General features: G+C 65.9%; 1 protein-coding gene across 1 annotated transcript; it reads right to left on the minus strand.

The window, feature by feature from the left end:
* Window positions 1-445: 445 nt before the first annotated feature.
* On the minus strand, window positions 446-5,611 carry SP7 (Sp7 transcription factor). Its single transcript, XM_075075831.1, has 2 exons — window positions 4,920-5,611; window positions 446-1,954 (listed from the first exon to the last, which is right to left on the minus strand). The coding sequence occupies exon 2, from the start codon at window positions 1,867-1,869 to the stop codon at window positions 874-876; it is 996 nt and encodes a 331-aa protein (XP_074931932.1). The 5' UTR covers window positions 1,870-1,954; window positions 4,920-5,611; the 3' UTR covers window positions 446-873.
* Between the last annotated feature and the right edge of the window lie 12,215 nt (window positions 5,612-17,826).

A 17,826-nucleotide genomic window follows, 5' to 3' on the forward strand; every position in this document is an offset into this window, starting at 1 on the left:
AGCACACACGGATATGGGGACGTGGCAGCATTGGGTCCCGGGAATGGGGAGAGACAGGGGCAGGGGACCACAGGGACCCAGGGCAAGAGGGTCCTGGGGACGTGGGGACACAGGGACACAGGGTCCTGGGGACATGGGGACACAGGGAGAGGGGAGCACAAGGCGCCAGCAGCATGGGGCTATGGAGGCACAGAGCCCCAGCGATGAGGGACAAGGGGACAGAGCTGAACTGACCGCACTCAGCTCCCACCACCCCCCGGAAAGGGGGGGACACGATGACCCCGAGCGGAGCCACGTCCCCTCCGTGCCTCAGTTTCCCTTTGAGCACCGAGAGCTGCAGCAGAGGAGAAGCGCGGGAGGAAGGCAGAGCCCATCCCTGTGATGAAGCTGCCCGGCCTCAGCCCTGCTGACGCAGGAGAAGGGGGCACGGCTCTGCTTTCACGCCTTAGCAATCCCTTTATTACTTTTTTTGGGGGGGGGGCAGCCAGCTAAAAAAAGGGGGGGGTGTGGTACGTTACATTAGCGCCTAACGAACCGGGCGTGCTAACGAGGCCGGAGGAGAAGGGGCGAACCCTGTCCCTGAGCTCTGTGCGGGGGCGCGAGGCGACCGGTGAGGTTTCGGGGGCGAGAAGATTGGGGGGGGGGGGCGGGAAGAAAGAGGAGGGGTCTCACCTCAACACCCCGCCCCCCCAGTGAGCCCCAGAGCACTCGGAGAGCCCCCCCATAATTTAAGACATAAATTATAATCGCTAACGAGGAGCTGCCACCAGCCCCGGGGCGGGGGGAATGCGGGGTTTTGGGGGGGGGGCGGGCAGCACCCCGTAATAAATATCCCCAGCGGCGCAGAGGAGGATGAAGACGGAGGATGAAGGCTCAAATCTCCAACAAACTGCCTGCCTCGGGGCTACCGGCATCTTTACCGGGAGAAGCCGGAGGCTGCCGAGGAGAAGCCGGGGGCTGCTCCCCGGTAGCGGCGGGGGTCGGTTTTGGGGGGCCGGCTTCAGCGTGGGTCTTCTGATGCTTGCTGAGGTGATCGCTGCGGGTAAAACGCTTGCTGCAAAGGAGACACGTGAATTTTTTCTCTCGCGTGTGGGTACGGACGTGCCGTTCCAGCTCGTCGGAACGGGTGAAACGTTTGCCGCAGAAAAGCCAGTTGCAGACGAAGGGGCGTTCGCCCGTGTGCCAGCGCAGGTGGGCTTTCAGGTGGGAGGCTTTGCCGTACACCTTCCCGCAACCCGGAATGTGGCAGCTATGAACCGGCTTTCGTCGGGATCCTCCCGGACCCCCCAAACGCTCCAACTCTTGGCAATTAGGACAATCGCAGGCCGGACGACCCCCTAACGAACCGCCGCGTGGTCCCTTAGGGGTTTCGCCCGGGTTGGTTTTAGGGGTAGGGGGTGCGGCGGGGTTACTGGTGTAGGGCGGGGGGTTGAGAGCCCCGAAATCGGAGCCGTAAGTGGGAAGCGGGGGGCTGAGGGTGGGCTGGCCCTGCAGCGAGCCCTGCAGCCCCTCGGCGCCCGCCGGCCCCCCCAGCCAGCCCCCGTTGGGGTGCACGTCCCACCAGGAGGGTGCTGCCGGCCCCGAGCCCCCCGGCAGCCCCCCGCCGATGCCACCCTTGTACCAGGAACCGTAGGGATGTGGCATTTCAAGCGAGGGGTAGACGCCCGGCAGGCAGTCGCCCGGTGGGTGCCCCTTGGCCGTCACCACTACGGGGGCACCCAGCACCTCCTGGGCACCGGTGGGTGCCGGGAAGGGGTGGCCGAAGGGGCCGTAGTCGGGGCCGTAGGGGCCGGGCGATGCCTGAGGGCTGGCCGAGGGCGAGAGCAGCCCCGGGGCGCTGGGGAAGGCGGCGGTGTAGGAGTCACCCATGGCGGCGGTGAGGGGGACGGGTGGGAGCACCCCGAGGTGGTGGGGGCGGCGTCAGCGGGGGCACGGGGCCATGGCGCCCGGCGGCCTGCGGGAAGAGGGAGACGGGTGTTAGGGTGCTGGGGGGAAGGAGATAGAGGGGGGTACCCAGTTGTAAGGGGGGCCACCCAGTACAATGGGGCACCCAGCACTGTGGGGCACCCGTATTGGGGTATCAAGGACCATGGGGCACCCAGTGCTGTAGGGCACCCAAAGCAATGGGTATTGGGGTATCACGGACCACAGGGCACCCAGCACTGTGGAGCGCCCGGTATTGGGGTGTCAAGCAGGGCAATGGGCACCCAGTGCCGTGGGACACTTGGCCCCGTGGGTGCCCAGTATCGCGGGGCACCCAGCCCCAGGCAGCACCCACACTCCAGCTATGCCCAACCCCACGGTGACACCCATCACCTCCCTCCCCACCCCACCGCCCCCCGGTGCTCCCCGCTCCTCTGTGCCTCAGTTTCCCCCCCTCCCACAGGGTGAGAACACCCTGTATCCACCCACAGAACAGAGGCACCCTCACAAGGGGCTTCTCTGAGGGCTAATAGCAGGGTTGTGCCAGCAGCGGGGGGCCCCCTTCCCACCACCCCCCCAGCCTTCCCCTGCTCCCAATCTCAGCTCCTTCTGCTTTTACGGCCTTTTAATCGAATTACACTGTGGCCGCCCCCCTCCCCGGGTGACTTCCTCTGCTTTTATGCCCTTCATGGCTTTCAGCTGCCGTGGGCTGAGACCGGGCGTCATGAGCTGCTCCCCCCCATCACCCCTAGTTTTTTCCCTTTATTTGAATACTTTCAAATTTATCCCTCCCCTTCACCCACTTTGTGGCTTTTCCAGCTTTTTTTTTTTTTTGGGGGGGGGGGGTCCCCCGCCTTTTGCCGTGGTTATTGCGCCTATTTTTAAGCCGGCCCCGGCCGCGGCCACAGCGCGCTCCCGGTTTTCCAAGGATAACAAGGGCCAGGCCTATGCCCCGGGAACGCTGCCCTGCCGCGAGAGCCGAGGTAATTAAAACCAGGGCGAGCGTCTAACGGAGGCACGCTTAAAATAGTGTAAACCTCCCATAAATCAGCTCCGCTTGCGCCGGGAAATTAGGAGCAGGGCAGGCGCCCCAGGGAGCCGGGAGCTGTGGGCTGAGAACGGCGCGAGCTCGGTGCACAAGTGGCTGCTGCAGGGCTGGGAGGGGGGAAATGCTGGTGGTTTCATGGCTCTGCGTGGCCTCTGCACTGGTGGGGACCCCAACCATTCCTGTGTCCACCCCCACTCTAGAGCAGCCCCCCAGGGTGGGATGGGTCCAGCCCCTGCTCTGGGGGTCCCCGGACCCCAATTCCTAGTCCCTTGTCCCAGATCCCCAGTGCTCGGTTCCTGGCCCCCAATCTCAGGTCCCCAATCCCTGTCCCTTTGTCCCCAGTCCTTGATCCCCACTCCCTGGTCTCCAAACCCCAGTTCTGGGTCCCTCGTCCCCAGTCCCAGGTCCCCAAACCCCATCCCCGGTCCCCACCCCTGATGCGCCCCCAGCCCTGACCTCAGCGGGTGCCCTCTCAGCCCCTGCCTCAGTTTCCCCAGACACTGTGCCCATGAGCCCCCAGGCCACCCTCCTGCCACCAGCCCCCGTCCTCACTTGGCCCCGGCTTCCCCCCTCTCCCCATCCCGTGGACCCAGGCGTCCGGGACGCCCCATCACCCAGGGCCCTGGCTCCCCCTGCTCGCACGGTGAAACCGTCCCCAAGGAGGGGGCAGTTTGGGGCGGAGGTGGTAGTTAGCCGCCATCCCCGTGTCCCTGTCCCCTCCCTGGGGACGGCGGGGTGCAGGTCCTGCTAGGGTGGGGGACACCGTGGTGGCACAGGGACGGTTGGGGCAGAGGATCGGGCCCCACACAGGGATGGGGGGTGGCAGGTCCCCATCTGCCGGTCCTCATGGCTCCCAGGGACTGCGGTGGCCTCTGGTGCCTGTCCAGGGGTGGCCCCGTGCCAGGGACGGACGTGGCCCCGTCACCGCGGCCTTGGGGACGGATGTGTCCCCAAGGGGTGCCAGACTCCTGGGGATGGACGTGCTCCCATCGGCTGCTCTAGGGGTGCCACGACCCTGGGGACAGATGTGTCCCCAAACCCAGGTCTGGGGTGCGATGGCCCTGGGGACTGATGTGTCCCTAACAGCAGGTCCCAGGGCATCGCGGCCCCATCCAGCCCCTGCCAGCAGCCAGGGCTCAGCACCCCGGGGTGCCCCAGTGCCGCAGGACCCCAGCGGTCCCTGGGTTGGGTTCTGGTGGCCGGTGCAGCGGTGGCAGTGGTGACAGGGTGGGGCTGGGGGACACACACACACAGAGCCTGCCTAGGAACAGCCACAAAGTCCCTGGGCTGAAAATATCCCCGGAGCTACCGAGCCCCACGCCCGGACGCCTGGGTCCTCCCCAGGCCAAGTCCCATGGCGGGGGGGCGGGGGGGTGTCCCATATTCCAGGGGACCCTTCCTGACTCAAAGGGGTCTCCTTTTCCGGGGAGGGGTGTGTTGGTCCTGTCCCAGAGGGTCCTGGTTCCAGGGGCATCACCCCATCCTGGGGGTGTCCTGTATCCTGGGGGACTCCCCCATCCTGGAGGGGATCGTTGTCCTGGAGGGTCCCTGTCCCGGGGCGGGGGGGGGTCACTCTCCTCAAAGGGTCCCTATCCTGAAGGGTCCTATATCCCGGGGGGGTCCCCATCCCAAGAGGGTCCCCATCCCAGGGGGGTCCTCCACCCTGAAGGGGATCCCCCATCCCACGGGGTCCCATATCTCAGGGGTCCTTGTCCCGAGGGGTGTCCCCCATCCCGGGGGTTCCCTGTCCTGGAGTGTCCCACACCCCGGGAGTCTCCCCCATCCTGGAGCGGGTCGCCCACCCCACGGGTCCCGCACCCTGGGAGTCCATGTCCCGGGGCGGAGGGGGGGTCCCCCATCCCGAAGGGTCCCTGTCCCGCGGGGTCCCCCCCTCCCTTAGACCTCCCGGGGGTCGGGGCTGTCCCGGGTCCCTCCCCGGGCTCCTCACCGCGCTCCGGGGCTCCGCGGGTCCGGGATGCCGGGGGTGGGTGGGTACCGGCCGCGGGGATGCCGGTGTCCCGGGGTGCCGGTGTCGGGGTGCCGGTGTCTCGGGGTGCCGGTGTCCCGGGGTGCCGGTGTCCCGGGGCTCGGTGCGGGAGGGAGGGAGCGCCGCTGCGGCCGCCCGCCCCGCTGTGCCGCTGCGGCGGGGCTGGGCCGGGCCGGGACCGGGGCCGGGAGCCCTGCCCCGAACCGCCCCTCGCCGGGGGGGGCCGGGGGGGTCGGGGGAAGGGAGGGGAGGGCAGGGGGAAAGGGAAGGGAAATGGGAAAGGGAAAAGGAAAGGGAAGGGAAAGAGGAAGGAGAAGCAGGAAAAGGGGAAAAGAAGGGAAAGAGGCTGAGCAAAAAGAACAAGGAGCTGAAAGGGGGAGAGAAATTAGGAAGGAAAGGAGAGAAGAGGGAAGAGATAAGAGAAGAAGAAAGGAAAGGAAAAAGGAAAGGGGAAAGGAAAGGGGAAAGGAAAGGGAAAAAGGAAAGGGAAAAGGAAAGGGAAAAGGAAAGGGAAAAGGAAAGGAAGAGAAAAAATATAAGGAAAGAAAAGAAAAAGGAAGTAGAAAGATAAGAGAAAGAAAAGAAAAAAGTTGTGAAGGGAGGAAGACAGGGAGGCTGAAGGCTGAAGAAGGGAGGCCGGGGGCTGGGGGACAGGGACGGTGCGGGGGGGCAGGAGGAGGGGGGAGAGAAGGGGAAGGGAGAGGAGTGGGGAGCGGGGGGAAGTGCAGAGGGGCTGCCCCGGCAGGAAGGGAAGGGGAAGGAAAAGGGGAAAGGCGGAGGAAGGAGAGAGGGGAGAAAGGGCCGGGCGGGGGGAAGGGATGGGGAAGAGGGGGGAAGGGGATGGGATGGGGAAGGAGGGGGTGAACGGGAAAAGTGCTGGAAAGGAGGGAGGAAAAAGGCAAAAGGGGGAAGAGAGGGACAAGGGGGCGGGGGCTGTCCCCCTGTCCCTCCGCCTCAGCCCAGGGTCTGCAGGGGTGAAACAGGGCAAAACTACCCCAAACCAGTGCCAGTGGGGAGGGAGCAGGGATGAGGGGCTGGGATGGGGCTGGGGGACAAGGGACGGGGACAGGGGCAGGATAGGGATGGAGCAGGGATGGGGACAAGACAGGACCCAGGATGGAGCTGGAGGTACCAGGGACAGGGCTGGAGCAGAGACGGGGCTGGAATTGGACTCAGGATGGGGACAGGGGAGGGATGGGGACGGGGGAACTGGGGATGGGGGGAACTGGGGATGGGGGTCAGGGATGGGGACGGGGGGAACTAGGGATGGGATGGGGGTCGGGGATGGGGGTCAGGGATGGGGATGGGGGGAACTAGGGATGGGGATGGGGATGGGGATGGGGGAAACAGGGATGGGGGTCAGGAGTGGGTACGGTGGGGGGGGCGAGGGAAGGGGATGGGGGCCAGGGGGTGGGACAGGGCTGGGGGAGCAGAGCTGGGGACAGGAACATGTGACACTCACGGGGGAGCAGGGCTGGGGACAGGGTCATGAGTGGCCCTGGAGATGGGGTTGGGGATCCCCCCCGCCTCAGTTTCCCCACTATGGGGAGGTTATTCCAACCACTCTTTTTCTTCCCCTCTTCTCTTTCCCCCCACCTCTTTATTTTTTCCCTTTTTCTTCCTCTTTTCCCCTTTTCTTTTTTATTTTCCCCCTTTCCTAGCTTTTTTCCCCCGACACGGCCGTTTGGGAGCCAGCGGGGCCCTTTCCCAGCCCTGAGTCAGGGCTTTCCGCTCCGGAGCCGCCGGCGCCGCGGCCGCCCGCCGAAAGGCCGCAACCACCGTTGCCCCCCCCCATTCCCCCCTCCCTCGTCAGGGCTTCCACTGCCCACAAACTGGGAGCAAACTGGGACGGGCCACTCCATCCCTCCTCTTCCTCGGCCGGTGGAGTGGGGGCACCCCAGGGTTTTTTTTTGGGGGGGGTCACTGGGGTTTGGCTCCTGCCAACGTTGACCGCAAAGGTTTGGTTCACCGGTGATGGGGGGGTTTGGGAGCCGCCTGAACGCAGGGGTCCCCTGGATGGGGGTCCAAATTGGGGTTTGGGCCTCCCCCCAGCTTTGGGGTGGCAGGGACCCCCCCGTGTCCCCTGGGGACCTTCAAAGCTTGGCGGTCGCCCGCCAAGGGGAGCTGGGGGGGGGGATGCGAGGGCTGGCGGCGGCGGGGGCTGATTACAGGGCGGCGCCGGGCCCGGCCGCCCACGGGCCCCACGGCCGCACTCGGGGCCCCCGCAATTACCCGGGTATTTATACCCCGGCCGGACGCCTGGGTTCGCTCGCGGGGGTGGGGGGAAATGGGGGGGCTCCTTCGCCACGGCTTGTCCTCGGGCTCTGCTTCCCTCCGGCAGCCCTCCACCCGCCACCCCTCCCTCCCTCCCTCCCTCCCTCCAGCCTCCCTCCTTCCATCCCTCCCTCCCTCCCCCTCATCCCTGACTCATTTACCCCCATCTGTCAGCCTGGCTCAGGACCTGACATGAGTTTGGGGGTCTCAGCCCCCCGACACGAGTTTGGGGGGTCTCAGCCCCCATGGCATGAGTTTGGGGGGGGTCTCAGCCTCTGTGGCATGAGTATTGGGGGTCTCAGCCCCCATGACATGAGTTTGGGGGGTCTCAGCCCCCATGGCATGAGTTTGGTGGGGGTCTCAGCCTTTGTGGCATGAGTATTGGGGGGTCTCAGCCCCCATGACATGAGTTTGGGGGGGGGTCTCAGCCCCCTGACATTAATTTGGTGGGACTCAGCACCCATGAAATGAGTTGGAGGGGGGAGCAGGTCTCAGCCCCCATGGCATGAGTATGGGGGGGTCTTCAGCCTCTATGGCATGAATATGGGGGGTTTTCAACCCCCCTAAGATGAGTTTGGGGGGGCATCTCAGTCCCCATGACATGAATTTGGTGAGTCTCAGCCCCCATTACATGAGTTTGGCTGGTCTTAGTCCCCTGACATGAGTTTGGGGGGGGTCTCAGCCCCCATAGCATGAGTATGGGGGTGGGGTCTCAGCACCCATGGCATGAGTTTAGCAGGGTTCTCAGACCCTATGACATGAGTTTTGGTGGTCTCAGCCTCCATGACATGAGTAGAGGAGGGTCTCAGCCCCCGTGGCATGAATATAGGGGGTTCTCAACCCCCCTGACATGAGTTTGGGGGGTCTCAGCCCCCATGGCATGAGTATGGGGGGGGGTCTCAGCAGGACAGAGGTTGCAGTCCCCAGGCAGGGCTGGAGATGTCCCTGTCCCCATCCCGGTGCCTGTCCCCAGGGGCTGGGGGACACCCCCCCAGCTGTAACCGCGGACCCCCCCCGCGCGGGGACCCAGGCGTCCTGCGGTAAGCGCCGGCAGCTGGGCCGGGGGCACCGCGGCTCTTCAAAGGGGAGCGAAAATCAGCCCACGAATCGCTTCCATGTGTGCGCGGGGGGGCACTGGGGGCACTGGGGGCACTGGGAGAGGGGACTGGGAGTGTTGGGGATGGGGACTGGGAGTGCTGGGAATGGGGACTAGGGGCACTGGGAATGGGGTCTGGGGGTTCTAGGAATGGGGACTGCGGGCAGAGAATAGGGAGCACTGGGGATGGGGCACTGGGGGTACTGGGAATGGGGCGCTGGGGGTACTGGGAATGGGGATTTAGGGCACTGAGAATAGGGAGAACTGGGATTGTGTTACCCACCCCCCCTTCCACAGCAAAATGTCCCCAAGCCCCCCAGCCTGGTGTCCCCCCTCCCAGTGTCCCCAAGCTCCCCAGCCTGGTGTCCCCAGTGGCACAGTGTCCCCCTGCCCAGTGTCCCCAAGATCCCCACCCTGGTGTCCCCCCTCCCAGTGTCCCTAAGCCCCCCAGTCTCATGTCCCCAAGGCCCCCCCCAGCAGATGTCCCCAACCCCACCACAACACAGTGTCCCCCTACCCAGTGTCCCCATACCCCCCAGCCTGGTGTCCCCCCTCCCAGTGTCCCCAAACCCCCCAGTATGGTGTCCCCAGTGGCACAGTGTCCCCCTGCCCAGTGTCCCCAAGGCCCCCCCAGCAGATGTCCCCAACCCCACCGTAACACAGTGTCCCCCTACCCAGTGTCCCCATGCCCCATGGCAGGCTGCCAGCCGGGGGACACCCGGGGTGGCCCCGCGCGCCCCCACCCCACTTGGCGATGACAGCCACCACGTCCCCTCTGTCCCTCGTCCCCCCCCGCCACGCTCCGGCCCCCGGATGTTTCTCTTGCGGTCAGAGGCCCCAAAATAGCGGCGGCCCCAGCGCGTGTGGGTGCGCCGGCCACGGCGTGCCAGCACCCGCGGGCTCCAGCCGGCCGCGGGGACGGGGGGGTGGATGGGGGGGGGTGGAATGGCGGGGAGTCTCTGAGGGCTTGTAGCAGGGTTGAGCATCTCCCCAGCACCCCACTGGCTCTGCTTCCCACCCAGTATGGGGGACCCAGGTGTTTGGGTGGCCCCCTGGCATCCCACCCACCCTCCAAGTTCAGCCCCCATGTGGGGTGGGGCAAGATGAGGGTCTGGGGGGACCTATAGGGACCTATAGTGTCTGGGGGGGACCCATAGGGCATGGGGGGACAGGAGGGGAATAGGGGTGACATGGGGAGCGGTCCATGAGTACACAGGGGACACAGGGAGGCCTGGGGGGTCCCAGGGAAACATGGGGGACCTGGAGGGATGCACAGGTCATGGGGGAGATTGGGGGGGACCCACGAGGACACAGAGGACCCAGGGGGACATGGGGGAGATTGGGCAGGGACCCATGGGGACGTGGGAGAACCTGGGGGAGATTGGGGGGACCCATTCAGTCATAGGAGAGATTGGGGGGACACAGGGGATGTGGGAGACACTGGGGGAGGTTGAGGTGGGACATGAGGGACCCCCAGGGACTGGAGACACCTGATGGATACGGAGGGACCCAAGGCGACATACAGGATGTGGGGGACTCATGGGGATATGGGGGGACCCAAAGTGACAAGGGGGACCAGGAGGAACCTGGAGGGACTGGAAGGACCCAGAAGGACCTGGGGGTTGGGGGGGGGGGGGCTGGGGGTCCCCAGACCCCGGGGAAGCCGGGGGCAGAGGTTGCCCCGGGGCCGAGCCATGCCCACGTCCCTGGTGCTTCCTTCCCACCCTCTAATTATCCCCCGGCTGGGCTAGAAATAACTGTGGTGGCCACGGGGGACAGGCCTGGCCCATGGGGACACGAGGACAGACCCTGGGGGGCTCTGGGGGGGTCGAGGGGGAGACCCCCAGGATGGCCAGACAGACCCCAGGATGGCAGGACAGACCCTGGGGTGACAGATATGGACCCCAGGTGCCATGGAGAAGCCCCCATGGTCTGCACCCCATCTGTCGGTCCCCCATCTGTCCCCCCATCCCTCCCCCCACCCTGTTCTCGCCCCCCTCCATCTCCCCCCCCCACCATGTGGCTCTCATTGCGCTGCGGTGCAGAAGCCGCATCAAAGCAGTGGCAGCAGCGGCCGTGGGGCTGGCATTGGGGGGCCTGACCCCCCCCTCCGGCTGCCAAAAGACCCCCTAAGGGGTCCTGGGACCCCCCCTAGGCTTGCCAAGAGACCCTCCCCCAGATCCTGCATCCCCCCCCCAGGCTGCCACGGTGCCCTGGGTCCCCCCTAGGCTGCCAGGGATGCCCCTATGGCAAGCTGTGTCCTCCCTTAGGTCCCCCTCCCCAAGCTTTGTGACCCCCCCCCCAGGCTGCCAGGACACCCCCATGGTGCCTTGGGGACCTCCCAAGCTGCCAGGGATCCTCCCCCAGCCCTGAGACCCCCCCAAATGTCCTGGGACCCCCAGACTGCCAGGGATGATGGTGCCTTAGGTCCCCCCAGGTCCACCTCAAAACCTGTGACCCCCCCAGGCTGTCAAGGACCCCTCCCCATGGTGTCCTGGGACACCCCCCCCACAAGCTGCCAGGGTATCACCCGGTCCTTAGGACCCCACCATGATGCCCTGTGTCCCCCACAGGCTGCCAGGGACCGTGGTGCCTGGGGTCCCCCCAAGTCCCTCCACGGTGTCCTGGGGCTCCCCCCCCGAAGGTGCCAGGGGACCCCCCCACGGTGGCCTGGGCCCCCCGGGCCATGCCCTGTCCTTGTCCCGGTCCCCGTCCCAGCGGTCGGGCCGGGCCTGGCTCGCGCCACGCTGCATTTCTGTGGTTCCCAACCCAAAATTGCTGGGAGTCGCCCGGCGTCGCCCTGATTCCTCCGCGGCCGCGACCTGCGGGGGGGCCCGGGGGGACGCTCCGGGGGGTGGGGGGTGGGGGGGTGGCCCTGGGGGCTGGGCACCCCAGGCTGCTCCCACTGCCCCCACCCCCACCCCAGTGCCCCCATTCACTCCCATACTGGTCCCAGTATCCGCGTTATCCACCCCACTGCCTCTCTCCCTGCCCCAGACTGGTCCCAGCATCCTCATTTCTCATCCCAGTGCCCCCCTTCCCTGCCAGACTGGTCCCACTGCCCCCCCACCCACCCCAGCGGCCCCATGACCCCACCCCAATGTCTCCATGCCCTCCCATACTGGTCCCAGTATCCGCGTTATCCACCCCACTGCCTCTCTCCCTGCCCCAGACTGGTCCCAGCATCCTCATTTCTCATCCCAGTGCCCCCCTTCCCTGTCCGACTGGTCCCAGAGTCCCCATTACCACCACCATTTCTCATCCCAGTGCCCCCCTTCCCTGCCAGACTGGTCCCAGAGACCCCATTACCCACCCCAGCACCCCCATGTTCCACCCCAGTGTCCCCATTCACTGGTCCCAGTGTCTGTGTTACCCACCCCAGTGCCCCCATTTCTCATCCCAGTGCCCCCTTCCCTGCCAGGCTGCTCCCACTGCCCCCCTACCCACCCCAGTGCCCCCATTTCTCACCCCAGTATCTCCATTCCCTCCCACAGTGGTCCCAGTGTCCGCGTTATCCACACCATTGCCTCTCCCTGCCCCAGACTGGTTCCAGCACCCCCATTTCTCATCCCAGTGCCCCCTTCCCTGCCAGATTGGTCCCAGAGAACCCATTACCCACCCCAGTGCCCCCATGACCACCCCAGTGTCCCCATTCACTCCCACACTGGTCCCAGTGTCCGCGTTATCCACCCCACTGCCTCTCTCCCTGCCAGACTGGTCCCAGAGTCCCCATTACCCACCCCAGTGCCCCCATTTCTCATCCCAGTGTCCCCATTCCCTTCCACACTGATCCCAGTGCCACCATTACCTACACCAGTGCCCCTGTTACCCCCAGGCTGGTTCCAGTGCCCCGTTTCCCCTCCCGGTTTGCCCTCATACTGGTCCACCCCCCTGGCCAGAGCTGAGGGCTCCTCAGGCCCCCATCCTGTGTCCCCAGCACTAACGCAGGTGGTGTGAGATGGGGACAGGGATGGGACGGGGACAGGGATGTACGTGGGGACAGGGAAGAGGGATGGGACTGGGTTAGGGACAGGGTCGCGACTGGGACGGCAACAGGGTTGGGGACAAGACAGGGGCAGGGATGGGAACAGCAACAGAGCTAGGACAGGGACAGGGACAGGGGGAGAGAGAGGTTTGGGGACGGGACTGGGACACTGACAGGGTCCAGGACAGGGCAGAACTGGGAATGGGGGAGGAACTGGGACAGGACAGTGACATGGCTATGGTTGGGGACAGGAGAGGGTACAGGACAAAGAAAGGCCATTAACAAGGTTGAGGCAGGGGAGGGACAGGAACAGGACAGGGTTGGGGACAGGGACAGGACAGCACTGGAAAATGACAGGGATGGGGACAAGGACAGGGCTGTGGACAGGAGAGGGTTGGGGTGAGGACAGGGTTGGGGACATTGCTGGGGACAGGACAGGGTTGGGGTAAGTATGGGGCCAGAACTGGGGACACTTCTGGGGACAGGACAGGGCCAGGGTTGGGGACCCTGTTGGGGACCCTGACAGGGACAGGACAGGGTTGGGGACAGCACATGACAGGGTTGGGGACCCTGCTGGGGACAGGACAGGGTTGGGGACAGCAGAGGACAGGGTTGGGGACCCTGCCGGGGACAGCCAGGCCAGGTGCCCCCGCCAGGCGGCAGCAGAGACACGCGCCCGGGGGCGGCACCGACCCGCTGCGGCCACCGGGGGGCGCCGGCACTGGGGGTGGACTGGGAAGGACTGGGGAGGGGCTGGAGGGACTCGGGGATCGAGGGGGGACTGGGAGGGAGGGGGGCGACTGGGGGGGACTGGGAGGACATTGGGAGGACACTGGGAGGCACTTGGGGAGACTCGGGGGACTAGGGGGGACGTGGGGGCTGGAGGGCTGGAGGGACTGGGGAGACTCATGGGGACTCGTGAGAGGCTGGGGGGACTGGGGGAACTAGGGGGGACTGGGAGGGCTGGGAGGACTGGGGAGCTAGAGGAACTGGGGAGAACTGGGGGGTTGCTGGGGGGCTGAGGGGGACTGGGAGGACACTGGGAGGGATTGGGGGAGACACTGGGTGGGACTGGGAGGGCTGAGGGGGTCTGGGGGAACCCTGGTGGGGCTGGAAGGATGTGGGTGGACTGGGGGAGACTGGGGAAACTAGGGGGGACTGGAGGGACTGGTGGGACTGGGGTGACACTGGGGGGCTGAGGGGGACCGGGAGGACACTGGAAGGGACTGGGTGGGACTGGGGGTAACACTCAGGGATGCTGTGGGGGCTGTGGGGGCTAGAGTTACTGGGGGACACTGGGGACACTGTGGGGCTGGCATGCTAAGGGGTGGGGGGAGTAATGGGAGGCAATGGGGAGCTACTGGGACAGGGAGCAGTGGGATTGATGGTGTGCCACTGGCGGGACTGATACTGGGGGTGATAGGGTGGGAGGCAGTGGGGCGTTAATAGGGTGTGGGTTGATGGGGGGGTTACGGAGGGGGCAGATGGGGGTAACGGGGTGGGGGGTAATGGGGTGCTAATAGGGTGGGGGTTAATAGGGGGAGTCCTAATGGGGGGGGGTGGTGCCACGAAGGGGGCATTAATGAGATCAAGATCCTGATGGGAGTCACAGGGTGCTGGGGGAAGGTGAGGGGCTCTAAGGGGAGCCCTAATGAGGGGGTGGGTGTCTAATGGGGTGGGGGCCCTGTGGTGGCTCTCTCCAGCCCCCCCTCCCATGGCCCCCAGCCCCATCCACCCAGCTTGTCCCACATCGTTCCCCCTCAGCGGGGCTGGGGGGAGGCCAGCGTGGGGGCCAGGAGGAGGAGGAGGAGGAGGAGGCAGCCTTCACCCTCGAGAGACACAGGCAGGTCCAGCCTTCGCCCCGTATGGGGGTGGTGTGACGAGCTGGCCGGGACTCAGCGCCGGTGGCAGGATGGGGACAGTCCCCACATCCCCCACCCACCTTGTGTAGGTGTCCCTGAGTGTCCCCAAGTGCCACCGCTGCGGGTTGGGAGGGAAACTGAGGCACAGGGATGGGGGGACACACGCTCCGTGTCCCCGAGTGTCACCGCTGCGGGTTGGGAGGGAAACTGAGGTACAGGGATGGGGGGACACACACTCCGTGTCCCCGAGTGCCACCGCTGTGGGTTGGGAGGGAAACTGAGGTACAGGGATGGGGGGACACACGCTCCGTGTCCCCGAGTGCCACCGCTGGGGGTTGGGAGGTGAAACTGAGGTACAGGGATGGGGGGACACACGCTCCGTGTCCCCGAGTGCCACCGCTGTGGGTTGGGAGGTGAAACTGAGGTACAGGGATGGGGGACACACGCTCCGTGTCCCCGAGTGCCACCGCTGCGGGTTGGGAGGGGAAACTGAGGCACAGGGATGGGGGGACACACGCTCCGTGTCCCTGAGTGCCACCGCTGTGGGTTGGGAGGTGAAACTGAGGCACAGGGATGGGGGACACACACTCCGTGTCCCTGAGTGCCACCACTGTGGGTTGGGAGGGAAACTGAGGCACAGGGATGGGGGGACACACGCTCCGTGTCCCCGAGTGCCACCGCTGTGGGTTGGGAGGTGAAACTGAGGTACAGGGATGGGGGACACACGCTCCGTGTCCCCGAGTGCCACCGCTGTGGGTTGGGAGGGAAACTGAGGTACAGGGATGGGGTACACACGCTCCGTGTCCCCGAGTGCCACCGCTGTGGGTTGGGAGGGAAACTGAGGTACAGGGATGGGGGACACACGCTCCGTGTCCCTGAGTGCCACCTCTGTGGGTTGGGAGGTGAAACTGAGGCACAGGGATGGGGGACACACATTCCGTGTCCCGAGTGCCACTGCTGGGGGTCAGGAGGGGAAACTGAGGCACAGGGATGGGGGGACACACGCTCCGTGTCCCCGAGTGCCACCGCTGGGGGTTGGGAGGGAAACTGAGGCACAGGGATGGGGGACACACGCTCTGTGTCCCTGAGTGCCACCGCTGTGGGTTGGGAGGGAAACTGAGGCACAGGGATGGGGGACACACGCTCTGTGTCCCTGAGTGCCACCGCTGTGGGTTGGGAGGGAAACTGAGGCACAGGGATGGGGGGACACACGCTCCGTGTCCCCGAGTGCCACCACTGTGGGTTGGGAGGGGAAACTGAGGTACAGGGATGGGGGACACACGCTCCGTGTCCCCGAGTGCCACCGCTGTGGGTTGGGAGGGAAACTGAGGCACAGGGATGGGGGGACACACGCTCCGTGTCCCCGAGTGCCACCACTGTGGGTTGGGAGGGAAACTGAGGCACAGGGATGGGGGACACACGCTCTGTGTCCCTGAGTGCCACCGCTGTGGGTTGGGAGGGAAACTGAGGCACAGGGATGGGGGGACACACGCTCCGTGTCCCCGAGTGCCACCACTGTGGGTTGGGAGGGAAACTGAGGCACAGGGATGGGGGGACACACACTCCGTGTCCCCGAGTGCTACCGCTGTGGGTTGGGAGGGAAACTGAGGCACAGGGATGGGGGGACACACACTCCGTGTCCCCGAGTGCCACTGCTGGGGGTCAGGAGGGGAAACTGAGGCACAGCAGGGGACCGGTCCCATCCCTGGCTGCTGACACCACAGCTGGCGGGACATGGACCCAGATGAAAGGAAGCACCGTGTCCGCTCGGCGCTGGGGGCACAGGGCCATGGACCCCTCCTCGGCCCCCAACAGCCGCGGCAGAGGCGACTTCAAGGCCGCAGCGGGGTCTGGGGTGACGCGGCAGCCGCCTCCCTGCCAACAAAGCCATTGCTTCACTCAACTGCGAGGGGACAGAGGGCAGGACGGCTGTGTGTCCCCCCACTGCCAGGGTTTTGGGGGACAGGCCCCGTGCAGTGCTAGAGCCAGGATGAGGGGTTGTCCCCAGAAACTGCCAGCTGTGGGAGGGTTTGGTTTTATTTTGGTTCAATTTTACCTCCCCAGGGTGGGTCTCTGCTCTTCGTCCAACGTTGTTTTCATGACTCCAGGGGCTCGCAGCTGGCCGGCAGGGCCAGTGCCGCACCAAAAAGCCGAAATAAAACAGTTCCGCTGGAAGCGGGGTGAGGTCGCGGTGAGCGACAGCAATTTTCCAGCTGCGGGATGAAGGGAATTAGGCCAAAAAAAGTGCAAAATAAAAAGGTCACGGCGAAGACGGCATCTGAGCAGTCAGTGGGGTGCCGGGCGAGGGGCTCGCTGGCGTCGGCAGCGCCTCCAAAGTCAACAGCAGGGCTGTGAGGAGGGTGCTGGGGTGGGGGGCTCCCCGTGCTGTGGCCCCCCGACACTGGGGGACATCAAAGGATGGTGACCGGCGGGGACGGGCAGCGGGTGGAAAGGCAGCTCCGGTGGGGTGGCTTTGATACTGGAAAGCAAAAAAAAAAAAAAACAAAAAAAAACAAACAGAAGAAAAAGGCATTAAATGTCACCTCCCGTCCCTCCTTCCCGGTTTGTCACCCGCCGTGCCCATCTCCCGCCGCCGGGGTGGCTGCGTGGCCACGTCCCCAGGGACTGTCACGCCTCGATTACCATCAAAAACCTAATTTCTTTGTAAACCTGGGGCTTTTTCCTATGAGCCCGCCCAAAAAGCTCTACCCCCACCCCCCAACCGGAGCAGGGTTGACCCCAGGAGCTCGCACCGGTGGCGGGGAGAGGACCAGGCGTCCCGCTGGTGACAGTCCTTGTCACGACAAGGCTGGGTGCTGTGACAGGACGTGGGGCAGGTCGTGACAGGGCCCTGGGGATGTTTTCACAGGAACGAGGGCCTGTGAAGACATGTCACAGCGGGATGGCGGCTGTCGTGACAGGGCTGAAGTGGCTCGTGACAGGAAAAGGTGACAGGAGAACGGCTGTCGTGACATGGGTAGGGCTACCGAGGCAGCGTGGCCGCCCCGGGGACGCCGCCCGGGCTGGGGGACGCCCGGCTCCCGGCAAAGCGGCGGCCGCTGCCGGGGCGGAGCCAGCACCAAAATGGCGCCTTTTCCGCCACATTCCCGGCGCCGCCAAGCCGTCCCTCCAAGGGCGCAGCCCGGCCGTTCACCCCGCCTCTTCGCGGCGCCCATTGGTCAGTTTGAGACGGACCGCCGTTATCATTGGCGGGGCGCCCCGCCGCGGCCGACGCCTCCGAGTTAGGATTGGGCAGCGCACCCGTCAGTGTACGAGCCCGCCTTCCCCACCTCGGCGCGATCTGCGCGGCCGATTGACGGTCCGTACTGCCAGTCACTCCTCCGCCCCGCCTTCCCCTCCTCATTGGCGGCGGCGCGCGCCCATCACGCCGCGGCCCACGCCGCCGCGGCCGCTCCCATACGGGGTCTCCCCTGCGAGCCCGCGCGGGCGCCGATTGGCCCCCGCCGCCGCCGGCCCCCCCCTCCCGCTCCTCCATTGGCCGCCGCCCGCGGCGCTCCCCCTCCCCCACGGGGCGGGGCGGCGGGGGCGGTGCTCCTCCCGCCTCCCTCCCCCCTCCGCCGTCCCGCCCTCGTTCTCCACTGGCCGTTCCACCCATCACTCGCCCGCCCGCGGCGGTGTTTCATTGGCGGA

This window comes from Phalacrocorax aristotelis, chromosome 26 (genome assembly GCF_949628215.1).
Source record: "Phalacrocorax aristotelis chromosome 26, bGulAri2.1, whole genome shotgun sequence".
Taxonomy (NCBI): Eukaryota; Metazoa; Chordata; class Aves; order Suliformes; family Phalacrocoracidae; genus Phalacrocorax; species Phalacrocorax aristotelis.